This window comes from Dicentrarchus labrax, unplaced genomic scaffold (assembly GCF_905237075.1).
Source record: "Dicentrarchus labrax unplaced genomic scaffold, dlabrax2021, whole genome shotgun sequence".
In the NCBI taxonomy this organism is placed as follows: domain Eukaryota; kingdom Metazoa; phylum Chordata; class Actinopteri; family Moronidae; genus Dicentrarchus; species Dicentrarchus labrax.
This window is the reverse complement of record NW_026136707.1, coordinates 15,535,060-15,549,249: the sequence shown is the minus strand read 5'-3', so window position 1 is coordinate 15,549,249 and position 14,190 is coordinate 15,535,060. Positions and strand designations below refer to the sequence as shown.

The window sequence follows — 14,190 nt, the reverse complement described above, 5'->3', positions numbered from 1 at the left end:
AACTATGTGCTCTGCCAGGTGACTGATGGAATAACCCTGGGAAACCGATAAGCTTTTCTCAATGAAAAGGACTTGGTGGAGTAATGCCTGGATATCAAGAGGGTTGGGCCTTATCTCGTAGCCGGTGTCATTAACCCAGGCAGTACCAAGCTACCAAGGACTGCAGAGGTAATCAGCCCTACACTACATGTGTCCCTGCACACTGCCAACTCACACCTGCAGAGCTGGAGAGAGGCCAAAGCAGAGCGGGGGCATTGACCTACAAGTTAAGTCCTCAAGTTTTTTTTTTTTTTTTTAAATACATGTATCTTATTGTAGCTGTAGAACAACACTGGAATTTCGAAATGTTAATTTGGTGTCGTAAAACTGCCCAATCCAGTTTTTATTTCAATTTTATATTTATTGATTCGTAGCTAGGATTTTAGAAATACTGAGATCATTAGTACCCCCAAACACAACCCTCAGAATATTTGGCCAGAGACCAATTTTTAAATATTTGGATTTTTAAATTTGTATTTATTTATTATTTATCTAAGTGTTCATTTATATTTTATGTAGTTTTTCTTTTACTAAGTCTAACTGTAGCCGTGCTCTTGAAGGAGTGAGTGAGGCTATACTTAGACACAGTGTTGCTTTGAGCTTAATGCTAACATGATCATGCTAATGTCCTCACAGTGATAATGTTAGGATACTGATGTGAAGCAGGTGTAACATTTACAATGTTCACTATCTTAGTTTAGCGGGTTGACATGCAAAAACTTGCTAATTAAAGTAAAAAAGTTAAGGGATCAAAGTTTTTACAATTCAACCAGCGGCACATGAGTCACAAATTTAATCGCAATCCATCAGAGACATTTCACAAAAAACAACATCAACATCATAGTGGCCCTAAAGGAAAGTTCAGGGGATCACCAAAGTCAGTAGGATACATCCTCTGGGGACTGTGAATCTCTGTATAAAATATCATGGCAATCCATCCAATAGTTGTTGAAATATTTCCATCCGGACAAATGGGGTGGACCGACAGATGGCAAAATTCAAAATTGTAGAAGAATTCCAGCAAAAGCTGAAGTGTTTGTTGTTTTGCACAACTGATGAAAAGATGGATTGTTGCTATGACTGTGAAAGTTGTCAGTGTACTTAAAAACCCATTGCTCTGACTGCATTTCCCATTTGCAGGTCCTAAGTTGCTGTTATGCTATATTTCTTACAGGGGTAGTAACATTTGAAGTAATAAAAAAAAAAAAAAAAAAATGCTATAATTTTAGATACATTCACATCCAGCTCACTTGGTCATGAGGCTGATTAAAGTGTCAGTAGCTGATAGATAGATAGATAGATAGATAGATAGATAGATAGATAGATAGTCAGTCAAGGAAGCACATTCAGTTTCTTTTTATGTTTCAAACTTAAAGCTGTAAGATAACTTTTTTTTATTATTATTACAAAACAATCAAAGTTGTCCAAGAAAATTCAAGGAATTCCTGTTTATGGTGTCTGTAACAGGCGGTTTCATGTTCCACTTGTCATTTAAATAAGTTTACCCTAATTTGTTATCTTCCGGGTGCCTGGCACTGAGGTTCGAGACTGATAAGCAAATTGCTTTATTATTGTCACAAATAAACAAACCACATTTTCAGTGACACTTTTGGACATTTAGCACCATGAACCAGCTAAAACATTTACCACATTGTAAAGCGACAGGTGACACAATTCATAACATATTTTACTCTTTACTTTTGTCGGGACACCTGCTGCACAATCCAAGAAGCCTGAAACCATCATAGGATGGGAGCCGTGAACCGCAGAGCAGTGGAGTCAAGGTCAGTCAATAAAGTGAATGACTGCAATAAAGAGATTACAAGCCAGACACTACTGGCAGCACCAGTCACCGAATGTTTGTTTTACTTCATCAGTCTCTTTACTGATTCTTTCAAAGAATACTCCAGAATGGGTTTGCCTCGTTTTCTTTCCTGGTGTGATCTCATGATGATACACTATAGGGTGATTATTCATGTAAGACGTGACACATCTTCTCTCACAGGAGCTAAATCATAATGGATCCGCAGCTTCAAATGCATGATGAAACACATTACGTTATGTTCAAGAATTTCAGCAAAGTGACCTATAATGCCCTCAGCAGCCCTCGGGCTTCATGAGGCATGCTGGCAGTTGTAAATGCCTGCGATAAGGCTTGTGTTTATAGAGGTTAGGAGCAGGCAGAGACGGACACGGAGGACAGACGTTTATCTCCAACCAAGACCGTAAAAATAAAATGTCCTTCATTCTATTAGTGGAACAACTGCTGTATTCTGAGGGTCAAGTAGGCAAAACAATGAAGCATGGTGTAATGACTGGCACCTGGAGACTGTCCAACCCTTATTTTTATTTATTTTTTTACTATTATTAACATATAAAAGCATATTACTGTAATTAAAATATATACTATACTGCTATTACAGTAATAGCATCAAGTTAAAACTGTGATAATAATAACTGTTTAATAGGATAATCATTAGATCATTTTGAAGAGTCAACCTGAAACACAGTTAAGTTTTTCTTGTAAGGTTCCCTCCTCCCCGCCTCCTAAATGTTGACATTTATGTTTCCTCCAGTTTTAGCTTCCCCAGGTCATTGAACTCTCGGTGTGTGATGGACAACATGTCTGATACATGATGACACTTGACCTTGACCTACAGTTAATACAGCGTTCATTGCCTGGGTTCATTAACCCAAAATTATTCTTATACTGTAAGGTCATTTCAACCCTCAGCGAAAACATTGATTACCCTGGATCATGTTTATCGACTCACATGTGTTTTGTAGTTCTTTCAGGTTCACCATAAAAATTTTTATAATGTTATTAACTCTGATTTTTTACCCTTTCCAGGCTTTTGAGAAAAAGCAAACACATCAAAATAAAACTACCACTCCAATGTTTCAGTTTTGCAATGCAATAGCTCTTGCTGTAGTGATATGGGTTTTTTGCAGTGACATACTGTACTGTACTGTGCTCTAATGTTGACCCAGTATTACCTGGAAAAGCACACATGCTAAACTAACATACAGTTAATCTTCAATACTTTTGGGACACTGACCTAAGGTGTCTGTTGCAAAGAGTATCACATACTGATTAGTTTTGTTTAGTAATCCTTTGTTTAGATATTTCATGATTTAAGTTAGATTTCTTGCTAATTTTACACTGTATTTTATTTAGGTAACGTTTTTCTATGGCTGCCTTGTATTGTATGTAAGACACAATGAGGCGTTTGAGAAGTTCTTCTTCTTTGCTTCAATAGAAAGAATGGTTTTGTAAAAATGTTTTTTTCCCCTTGCAAAGTGAGAAATATATAAAAAAGTATTGTTACTGGCACCGGTATAAAAAATGTCAATCAATACTGAGTCCAACAGTTTAATAGTGAAGCTTTTATGAAAGTGCCAAAGGCCAAAAACTCCATCACAATGATCCATGATGGACTCTTTTTGTGACAGGGTTGCACAGTATTTTTGGTATGTCTGTGGAAAGATGTCTTGTCTCTGCAGGCTCACTATTTCTTTATTTGACTATTTCTTTAATTGACTTTGACTTGACAATATATGTAATATGATGTGTAAAGTGATGTCAGGGTCCAGACACCCGGGTCTAGTTTTACTGCCCATTACTATCAAAACACAATGATAAAAGTTAAGGTGAAGGCCATGGGAAGAGTTAGCCTATGGGTTAATGAACTCTAACTGAACACATTTCTTGGTTGTCTCTCTGAAAGAGGTTAAAAAAGATTTAGTAATGTTAAAGATTTAAATATTTTTCTTAGAAGACCAAACCGTTAAACAGCCTCATACTAGTCTTGTTACTTTTTTTGCCTAAATCTAATTTACATCTGTAAAGTTAAAAACTGAGCGACACTGTTGTGCCTTCTAACTGTCATTTGAGTCTCATGGTTTCATTTCTCCTTTTAACATTTTAACTTTGAATGAAATGCAGAACTGATCTCTCTGGTGAGTGGGTTGTCACCACTATATATATTCATTTTAACCCCCTAGCTATCTGAGGCGAGAGATTTCTCTTTAAATACCTCTACTAACATATCACCCATTCTTCCCCCCCATCTAAAAACCATTTCAGTTTTTTGTTTTTCCTCCTCAGAGAGCTGACAACATGCACTGTTGTGGCCTGTAAAGCCTGGTGAGACATTGTACGAGCTAAACTGCTCTTTGCTTATCACTCAAAAGTACAATTTCCTTTATATCAGGAAGATTTAAATGTGCAAATATTTCATGGAAAAGCTATAGAAACAACAACTCAAGTGTAGATACAGTAAAACCAGCAGAAATGATATTCATTATTGATTATTCAGAATATGTGCTTTGATACTATTGATAACATGAAAGATAAATATATATCTAGGAAAAACAATCATACTGGGGTAGTATGAGGGTTATGAGAACAACACAGAAATATAAAATAAGAAAGATAGAAAAACTGTTACAGTATTTGGACACATAACTCTAGTCCCCAGTGTTTATTTACCTTTACACCCATGTGTCCCTGTTTTGGCGTTGTGTCTTGTTTCAAAGATCCAGTGTGTAACATTGAGGAGGATCTAATGGCAGAAATGTTATATAATAATAATAATAATAGGTAGACTATGTTTTTTATTAGTGTGTCATCACCTGAATATATGAATTGTTGTGTTTTTGTTAGAATGAGACGTTTTTATCTACAGGGAGAGTGGGTCGCTCTACGAGGGCCGCCATCTCGAGCCACCATGTTTCTACAGTAGCTGAGATGAGATAAACCAAACACTGTAGATGGGGGACTTTCAAGTTTTTCACAAAATTTGCAGCAACTGTAGTTTATGCTACACCTTAGGAAGACTCAGTGGTATTCAAAAAGTTGCGACTAAATTCTACAAACTGGTCCTTTAAATTTAAAATCTTATTTTCAAACGTTTGCCTGCATGTATTCACGAGCTAGCGACCTTTCCTCAGTTTACAGTTGTATGCAAAGATATAATATCTCTAAAAATGTAAAAATAAGTAACCTGGTTACACCTAAAATATATAATAACGTAATATAAACAATATTGTGTAATAAATAACCCTTTTTACAACGTCTCAGGAAGCGGATATGACGTAATTCCTGAAAAAAAGGAAAACAATCATGGCGGACTCTGAGGCCGATGCTCCGGTGTATTTTGCTATTAGCAACATTCCTGAAGCCTTTCATTCATCCGACCTGAGGAATTATTTCAGTCAGTTCGTAGAAAGCGGCGGTTTTCGGTGTTTCCACTACCGACATCGACCGGAGGTCCTCAGGGAGTCCGAGGGGCCCGGAAACGTGTGTGTGGACGGCGAAGAGGGCAGCGACAGACCCCCGGACACTGCAACACCGAGCGGCTCTGAGAGCAGCGACAGACCCCCGGACACTGCAACACCGAGCGGCTCTGAGAGCAGCGACAGACCCCCGGACACTGCAACACCGAGCGGCTCTGAGAGCAGCGACAGACCCCCGGCACCAACCGAGCGGCTCTGAGAGCAGCGACAGACCCCCGACACTGCAACACCGAGCGGCTCTGAGAGCAGCGACAGACCCCCGGACACTGCAACACCGAGCGGCTCTGAGAGCAAGCGGACGGCCAAGTCGTGCTGTTGTGTTGTCTCAGTTAAAGCTAAAGAAGCCGACAGATTCGTCAGGATGTATGCGGGGAATAACTGGATTAACTCCAAGGGGAACTGGCTGAGTAGACGTTGTGTGATCAAAAGAGTTAAAGTTTCTTATGACAAAGGTCAGTTTATGTTTACATATATATATGTTTTTAAAGTGTGTCTGTAATTGAACTGTTTGTACAGAGAGATCACTGCATGTTTGATCTGGATTTGACGCATTTCTGTTCAACTAAAGGGGCACATGGGGAGCACTACTCAGCCTGTGATATATATAATGAAAAGAAAAAATAAAATAAGATGCATAACTTATAATGGAATAATGTATTGTAAATAATTGGACACTACAGATTTATAATGTAAAGCGTTATAAACAGTGGTTATGTAGTTGGTTACGGAAAGTATAGGATCAAGTGTTTTGGGAGCTTGACTCAGTCAAAGACTAACAGTTAGGATATACTGGCCTCTGTTGTTTAAAAGTCCCTCTATGATAATGAAACATGGCTGTCGCAAATTATCAGAGCCCAAACTGTAAAACTCTCCACTTTGGATGGGACGATATACTATATTAACGTATATTTTAAAATCCTCAGCCTGTCACCATGGCTGAAGGCTCGGCCTGCCTGTTCCCCTGTAATAAATAAATAAACTGGATGTGTGGAAGTAGTATAGATTCAAAGATAAAGAACAGGGAGATGACGTGTTTCTGTTTAATAATATAAAGTATATTTTCATGATTATTGTGATAATATCGCCTATTGCAATTATTTTGAAATTTTTGAATCGTCCCACCGATCGCCTGCCCACTTAGTACTTTCCCTCCCTGTTTCATATAGTTTGTAATTATATGAACAAAAGGAGTGCAAGTGTCTCTTGGTAGTGAAGTTATAATCATCATCAAATGCTCGATATTTTACCTTGAAAAGAGACTCGAGCAGTAAATTAATAATCAAAACTACAGTTGAGTCATTTTCAATCAGCGTAACTCATTTTAAGACACAACTTCTCCCAAATGTAAAAACGTCTTACAAAGACTTTATGTAGGTGTTACTGTTTATTACTAGAAATGTGTTTTGTCTTGTTTGATTGAAAAATTTGTTTTTATTCTTTCAGATGATGGGTCATTCCCGTATAAAACAAAGTACGAGCAGCGGCACCGGGTGTCCTTAACAGACTGTTTCACAGAGGCGGACCTCAAAAGCTTATCGGAGCTGAATCCACCCGCTCTGATGCAGAATGGGAATGTGGGCACACCGACAAAAGTGTTCCTACAGCTCATCCAGTCCTGCAGACTGCCTCCGCGCCTCATCCGGAAGTTGGGCCTCACTTTCCCCAAGACCAGCACCAATCGCCGCTACGGGAATGTATATTTTCAATATCAGGACAGTTGGACACTTCCAGCCACAGAGGAGACAATATTAACAGCTGCTGGCCATGAAATATCAGGACCAGGCACTTTGTCTGCTCCGCCCTCAAGACGGAGGCAGCCGACTGATCACACAGAAACAACAGACACTGATGAGCCGCAGCAGGAACAGGAGGAGGATGAACAGTCAAATGCAGATGATGTAGGTTCACATCCATTCGTATTTATTAGTTATTATGTAAAATATAAATGCATTTGATTGTTAGCATCAGCAGACTGTGATATGGGGCTGCATTGTCATTGTCACCACCATCTCTTTGCTGTGTTGTTTGTCAATTATTCATGTTGTTGGCTGTAGGATGATGACTGGTGTGAGGAGTGGGAGCGCCATGAGGCTTTGCATGAGGATGTAACGAGCCAGGAGCGAAGCAAAGAGAGGCTGTTTGAAGAGGAGATTGAGCTGAAGTGGGAGAAAGGCGGCTCAGGCCTTGTGTTCTACACTGATGCCCAGTACTGGCAGGAGGAAGAAGGAGGTATGCAACAAAAACATAAATCATAGTTTTCCACACTTACCAGAAGAGGCTGGTACATCAAAATATATGTTTATAGATTTTTAAAAAATTACATATTAATTAGATTTGCTTGATGAAATATTGATTACATTTCTGTGTCCTTTTCTTTTTTTTAGATTTTGATGAACAAACAGCAGACGACTGGGATGTCGACATGAGTGTTTACTATGATAAAGGTATCTCAAGTTTGTTTTACATCTGTGGTTATATTGATTGATAAAGGGAACCAAAGTGTGAGTTATCTCATCAGAATCAGATTTCCTTTAACCAAGGTCTTCCTTTCACAGATGGAGGTGACATGGATGCCCGTGACTATGTCCGAATGCGGTATGAAAAAAGGCTGAGGGAGGGTCTTGAAGATAGATCTGGAAACAGTCAGTCTATTGGCAGCTTTGAGAGGTTCACTAAGGTAAGGACGTGGTCTATAATTTGCCTCCCATATTTTCTACCATAGCATGTATGGGCAATTTTCTAATGTTTTTTTTTTCTTTTTAGGGCTTTGGTCGTCGTTTGATGGAAAAGCAGGGCTGGAAGGATGGTGAAGGGTTGGGAAACAGTCAGGTTGGGATTCCTGAAGCTCTTGAGAGTGAGGGCCAACATCCCAATTGCAAAAGAGGCTTTGGGTGTGTATTAACACGAAAACAGAATCAAGAAAATGTAATTGCTTGCATGTTTTGGTATACAAGTGAGTGGACACTGTTTTAGTGGTCTTCTGATGCTATTGCATTTCTTTTCTGCAGGTATCATGGAGAGAAATTGCTTTTACATTCTGTAAAAAAGCCCAAAAGAGATTTTCATATAACTACAGTGTATGATAAACCCAAAGACATAGACGGAGGTGACACGTTGCTGAGACGTCAACCAAACACAAGTATGAAGTACAGAGGCTGGCAGCCAGGTGGCAGCATTGGACCACGAAGATGACTTTAATTAAATTATTATAGTTTTATAGATTTTTATTTTTTTCCTCACCTGTTTATTTGACTGTTCCATTAAAACAAAAATTCAAACCTTTCCTTTTACCTGTGCTGACTTTGTCTTTTAACTTATATACTTATGTTGTAATGTCTCAAATTGCTGACTCATTATCACACTAAAGCTTGTCTTCCTATGCTAATGATTCACTGTCTAGAATGTATTAATGGTGTAATATATTTATATTTATGTATAAAATAATATATATATATATATATATATATATATAGTGTGTATAAAATAATATATAAGGTACCATCGCAGAGGTGTTGAGCTGTGAGGTTCGGTAGTTTATTGAAAAACAACAGACTTTTATTTTGACATCTCGGTTCCGTGACCCGGATGTACTTTAGGGCAGCATAGCTAGTTAGCTAACAACAGTTGTACGCATGCAAACAAATCGGCGGCGGATGGTAATTATCCTTCAGTGCTTTTATAAATAAAAACCTGATATGTTGTAACAGAAGTTGTAGCGTTAGATTAGATTCATCTTTTGTCAGATAACTTTCAATTCGCTGCAGTTGTGGAGTTTTACTAATAAACTTGGTTAGCAGAGTATCGATGGTATCGAGATGACTTGTTGCTTTAGATAGTAGCTAACTAGCTAACGGTTAAAAAAGGCTGAACTCTGTCCTGTTTGTGCTAATATTTGACCCTGGTTGACCCTGGTTGACCCTATCAGGGTACAATCTGGACGCTACGACTCATGTGGCCCCTCTGACATACTTGGTCCCCATCTTTCGGATCCTCTACGGCTCTTCAGTCCCCTTGACACTGCAACCATGTCCAGCCAGACAGGAGTGACTCCCCCTCTACGCTTCGGCCAGGTGGTCATTGGACCCCCAGGCTCAGGAAAGACCACCTACTGCCAAGGAATGCAGGAGTTCCTTACTCACCTGGGGCGCAAGGTGGTCGTGGTGAACATGGACCCTGCCAACGAGGGACTGCCGTATTCCTGTGGGGTAGACATCTCAGAGCTGGTCACTCTGGATGATGTTATGGAGGGCTTGAAGCTGGGGCCCAACGGTGGGCTCCTCTACTGTATGGACTATGTAGAAGCAAATCTGGACTGGTTAGAGAACAAGCTGAAACAGCACAGTGATTGTTACTTCTTGTTTGACTGTCCTGGACAAGTAGAGCTCTACACCCACCAGACCTCAGTGAAGAACATCTTCTCACAGCTGGCAAAGTGGAATTTCAGGGTGAGCGTCTTTTAAAAGGGAATAATGTTAACATAATATTAAAGTGATTCCGCCTTGCGTGTAGGTATAATGGCTGTCGTTCTCCCACACTTTCTTGCTTCTTTAAGCTCACAGCAGTGCACCTTGTGGACTCTCATTACTGTGCTGACCCAGCCAAGTTCATCTCTGTGCTCTGTACCTCCCTGTCCACCATGCTGCACGTGGAGCTTCCCCATGTCAACATCCTCTCCAAGATGGACTTGATTGAGCAGTATGGCAAACTAGGTGAGTTGGGGGGCGGTGTTTCACCTCAAACAAAACAAAACAAATGTTACCACGCTCAAAATATATGACCGCTGAAGACAGAGGATTCTTATATTTCTCGTGCATGCACCAGTAATTTCATAACCCACTTTCATTACATTTTTCCTATCTGTGTTCTTGTACAGCCTTCAACCTTGACTTCTACACAGAGGTCATGGACCTGACGTATCTTCTTGATCACCTGGCCGCAGACCCCTTCTTTAAAAAATTCCACCATCTAAATGAAAAGTTGGCCGAGGTCATACAGGATTACAGCCTCGTCTCCTTTGTGCCCCTCAATGTGCAGGTATCACTGTTTGCTTTTTCTGAAAGAATGACCCCTCAGTGACTCATGCTCAATATATTTTATACTGCTGCTGGTACATTCTAGCCAATAGGACATAATAGTGCTCTGAAATGTGCTTCAGTAAATTAAATGTAGAATCACTGAGGATTTCCTGATTCAAAAAGCGCTTGCATGGCTTAAGCTAGTATAGAGGCCAATTGCACGTGGCTGTCGTCAACCTTCTGAATTTAAATTAATGTAACTAATGAAATGTAATTCATATAGGTTATAGGGTGTATATCAGATTTCAGGAATATAATGTAACATAATTATTTTCTCTAACGGCTCACTTTGGATGCATGCTCTGTGGTCAGAAAAAGAAACTCTCCATCTCACCAGCCGTTGGGTTTTGTTGCTTTGTTGCTGCAGGAATGTTAACAACACAGCGCTACTGTATATTGCATTCGGCTACACACAAATCTTTCCTCTCCAGTTTCTGTGTAGCACAGGAAAAGGCTGAAAGATTAGTACATACTTCAGAGTGATATGTTTTTTGTTTATTAAAACTCATTTCATGTTTTGACTGAAAGCAAATTTGGCACCAAATATTAATTAATTCTTACTTAATAACTGTATGTGGAGTTTGCCTGACGTTCCTTTTTAATTCCTTCATTATATTTTTGTAGACGGGTTTATTACCCACAGAAAACAGAAGAGAACTGGCTTGAACGTGTTTCACTCCTACATTAATTCACCTTTGCCAAAATGGCTCCCTTCCAAGTATTTCTAAAAATCACTCACCATATATTTCATTTCTTCAACAGGTAAAACATAAATCATTTTGAGCATTTGAAATTGAACACTGGATCAATTTTCTGCAGATGGATTAGAGTGTTAAAAGAGAGTGGGCTGTCTGCACACTGTATTCGTTCCCCGACATTATTTCTTTATGGAGACTGATATGATCCTGTGTGTGTATCCAGAGACAGGAGTCTAGACCGCTGTGCCATCACCGCATATGGGACCAGTAATTTATACAAATGGCAGGTTAGCACTCTTGTTTCCATCATGGTGTAAAAAGCAGCCTTGATGCATTTCCCTTTTAAGTTAAGCAGCCACTAGTTACCTTGGTTACCAATGGTACTTAACATGGTAAATTGAACTGGCAAACACGCGTTTGACCTTGAGAAAGACAAAATGCTAAACTATGAGCAATAGAGGAAGTTTGGGTTTTTAAGGCTTCGTATGTAGCTTATCTCAAAATACTAAACCTTGATAAACCGACACCAAGGCTGAAGAGGCTGCATAACCACATTTGCAAGAAGGAAAATGTTTTTTCGAGGGAGAAGTCTGCCTGTATGCTGCAGCAGATCTGACTGGAAGAAAAAAACAATAGGAAAAGAGAGTTAGGACATATGAAACATTTCAAATTGAACACTTACTTGTGATTTCATTACTTCTATTTACTTTATATACTTGTACTGATTCAGAAAACAAGAAATACAATTGTGTTTAAACAGCACATTATCAAGGTTTCAGTGAGAGTTTTTTCTGCAAATATTTGCTCATGAGGGAGTTTCACTGAATTTCTATAAGGAAACCCCCCCCTGATCAGATGCTTCTCCTTTCTGTCCCCAGGACAAAGAAAGCATGATTCAGGTCTTACGGGCAGTGGACAAGGCCAACGGCTACTGCTTTGGAGACCTGGAGGAGAGGAATCTGCAGGCCATGATGTCAGCTGCTGTGGGGGCAGACTTCCAGTTTGACTCGTATCCTTTCCTAATCACTGTGGTGACTCACCGTGAGTCATCTGGTTTAAAAACCTTAGGATTTACAGGAGCTAGCTGAAATACTGAATACTCTTTTGTTTATGATGACTTAAGAGAAATTATGCTTAAAGTAACCTGGATCTTTTATTAGAAAATGTGTTGTTTTATGTTTTCCTTAACAGCACTCCAGCACTCTTGGAGTGCAAGAGCGGTATGTCGAAACCAGTGGAAAGACTGTGGAAGAGGAAATGATGGACCTATAAATTGAAAAAAGCCCAAATCAAAGGACAAAACTGGTTGCCTTTTTAGCTCCAGCATACCAGGGGAGTGTTGGCAACATCCATCTCACTTGGCCTGAATTCTGAGCTTCAGTACAAAAGCAGTGGAGAGACAGAAACTAAATTTGGGTGCGGAAGATACTTGAAGGTTGCACCACATATCATGAAAATCATGAGGACGACTGAGGGAAGTAAATGCCGAGCTTTTCTTCAGTTATCAATGAGAGTGGTGTTATTTTTCCACACTTTACTGTCTCTCTAGACGACAATATGGAAATATTCAATAAATGCCAATATGTTTTCTTAAAATGTATCTAAAGGCCCTTGTTTAGTTTCTACATGAGTACAGCCCCATATTTCTAAGAAAACTCGAGGACAATTTCCAGGACAAGCATCCAGCAGTGCAAGTCTATACGTTCATATTCATTCTGAAACAATAAAGTGACGGCAATTAATATTGGCATTGTTTTTGTCTTCTCTACGGGAAAGAATCAACAGAAAATATAAGAGTCATGTTGTTTGAGTTGATATTCCTCGCTGCTTGCATTAGAACTGGCGAAAATGATGGCAAACATTATATAGAGGACTGTCCTCAAGCGTACCCTTCTGCTATGTGCATATATTAGTGAGGAGTATGTCTGACGGAGAGATACAGAGAACAGACAGCACATTTCCCTTGATATGCAGTGGAATATAATGGAACTTGACAATCGGCAGTGCCTCAGAGATGCAAGTACAAATTGAGTGTGTGTGTGCAGTGGATGGGTAAATATTAACATGACCATTACATATTTACCAATTGTAATAACATTATGCATAGGTCAGATAGTAAGCTGGTTAATATCCAATCAGTTTGATTTGAAGTATTTGGGTGTCAGAACAAATGTAATATTATAATATTTCTACATTACAGACTATGATACTGCTCTTTTTTATTATTAAAGAATCATACAGTTGCAAAGCAAAAGGGTATTATGCAACATGCTAGGAAAAATGGGGGGAAAAGTGTGAATCTCATAAATCTAAAACAATCATTTGCTTCTTACTAATAACACAACAGAATAATGTCCATGGAGCATCGTTTCACAAACGCGAGGTGAATCTAAAACATCAGAAGTAGTAATGACTTCGGCCAAGAGCGAGTCCTTGCATGCTGGGTCTATATTTTGTCCAGCAGGTGGCGCATGTGTTTGCAAATCCTCCTCCCGGATCCACAAAAGTCTGCTACAGCTTTTCCCAGCAGCCAGAGCAGAAAAATTAAGTCAGGCGGGGAGAGGAAGCTACATTAAATCTGTTTCTGCACAACTGGCCCTGTGTCTGGTCTCTGGGATGGAAGACCCTCTGTCTTTCTAAAAGCAACTAAAACTCTTCTTTAACTCGGAGGAGTTTATTTCCCACTGCTGCTGTTGTGCTCTTCCTTCCCTGTGAAACCCACTTTCAAACCTAAACATCCGCATTTTTAAATGCACCCCCCCACCCCCAACACACACACACACACACAACAGTAAAAACAGAGTCTAGACGCCCTCATACACACATTTTGAACTCGAGGGGCTTCGTGTGCGTGCATGCACTTCTCATGCATCGCCGTAGTGTGACTGAAATAAAACGTGATCCACTCTGCGAGCTCGCACTGATGTGGGAAATCACATTAACCCCGTGTGGTATGATGTGGCTGTGGAATTATATGAGGACGAAGCTCTGTGCTCTCCGTGCATTAGGGGGGTGTGTCAGGCACAATGTTAAATTGTGTTCCGATGTTTGTACATGTGATCAAGTATGCCTTCTCACTG

General features: G+C 39.6%; 2 protein-coding genes across 8 annotated transcripts; both read left to right on the top strand.

Moving 5' to 3' along the window:
• The first annotated feature begins 15 nt into the window (after window positions 1–15).
• Window positions 16–8,619, top strand: gpatch3 (G patch domain containing 3). Of its 2 annotated transcripts, none has more exons than XM_051407163.1 (7): window positions 16–1,823; window positions 6,781–7,235; window positions 7,392–7,566; window positions 7,722–7,781; window positions 7,893–8,014; window positions 8,101–8,228; window positions 8,346–8,619. In XM_051407163.1, the coding sequence occupies exons 2-7, from the start codon at window positions 6,897–6,899 to the stop codon at window positions 8,527–8,529; spliced, it is 1,008 nt and encodes a 335-aa protein (XP_051263123.1). In that variant the 5' UTR covers window positions 16–1,823; window positions 6,781–6,896; the 3' UTR covers window positions 8,530–8,619. The 2 variants fall into 2 exon arrangements, with proteins under 2 accessions (XP_051263123.1, XP_051263122.1); XM_051407162.1 differs by lacking the exon at window positions 16–1,823 and adding an exon at window positions 5,529–5,789.
• A 280-nt stretch (window positions 8,620–8,899) lies between these two features.
• Window positions 8,900–12,852, top strand: gpn2 (GPN-loop GTPase 2). 6 transcript variants are annotated; one of them, XR_007885455.1, is made up of 7 exons: window positions 8,900–8,993; window positions 9,263–9,782; window positions 9,890–10,046; window positions 10,211–10,371; window positions 11,334–11,397; window positions 11,989–12,119; window positions 12,310–12,341. XR_007885455.1 is itself a non-coding variant. In XM_051406937.1 (6 exons), exons 2-6 carry the CDS (start codon window positions 9,363–9,365, stop codon window positions 12,380–12,382), a joined length of 942 nt encoding a protein of 313 aa, XP_051262897.1. In that variant the 5' UTR covers window positions 8,901–8,993; window positions 9,263–9,362; the 3' UTR covers window positions 12,383–12,852. The 6 variants fall into 6 exon arrangements, 4 of the variants coding, with proteins under 4 accessions (XP_051262899.1, XP_051262900.1, XP_051262897.1 ...); XR_007885456.1 differs by having other exon boundaries at window positions 11,175–11,397; XM_051406937.1 differs by lacking the exon at window positions 11,334–11,397 and having other exon boundaries at window positions 8,901–8,993; window positions 12,310–12,852.
• Window positions 12,853–14,190: the final 1,338 nt, after the last annotated feature.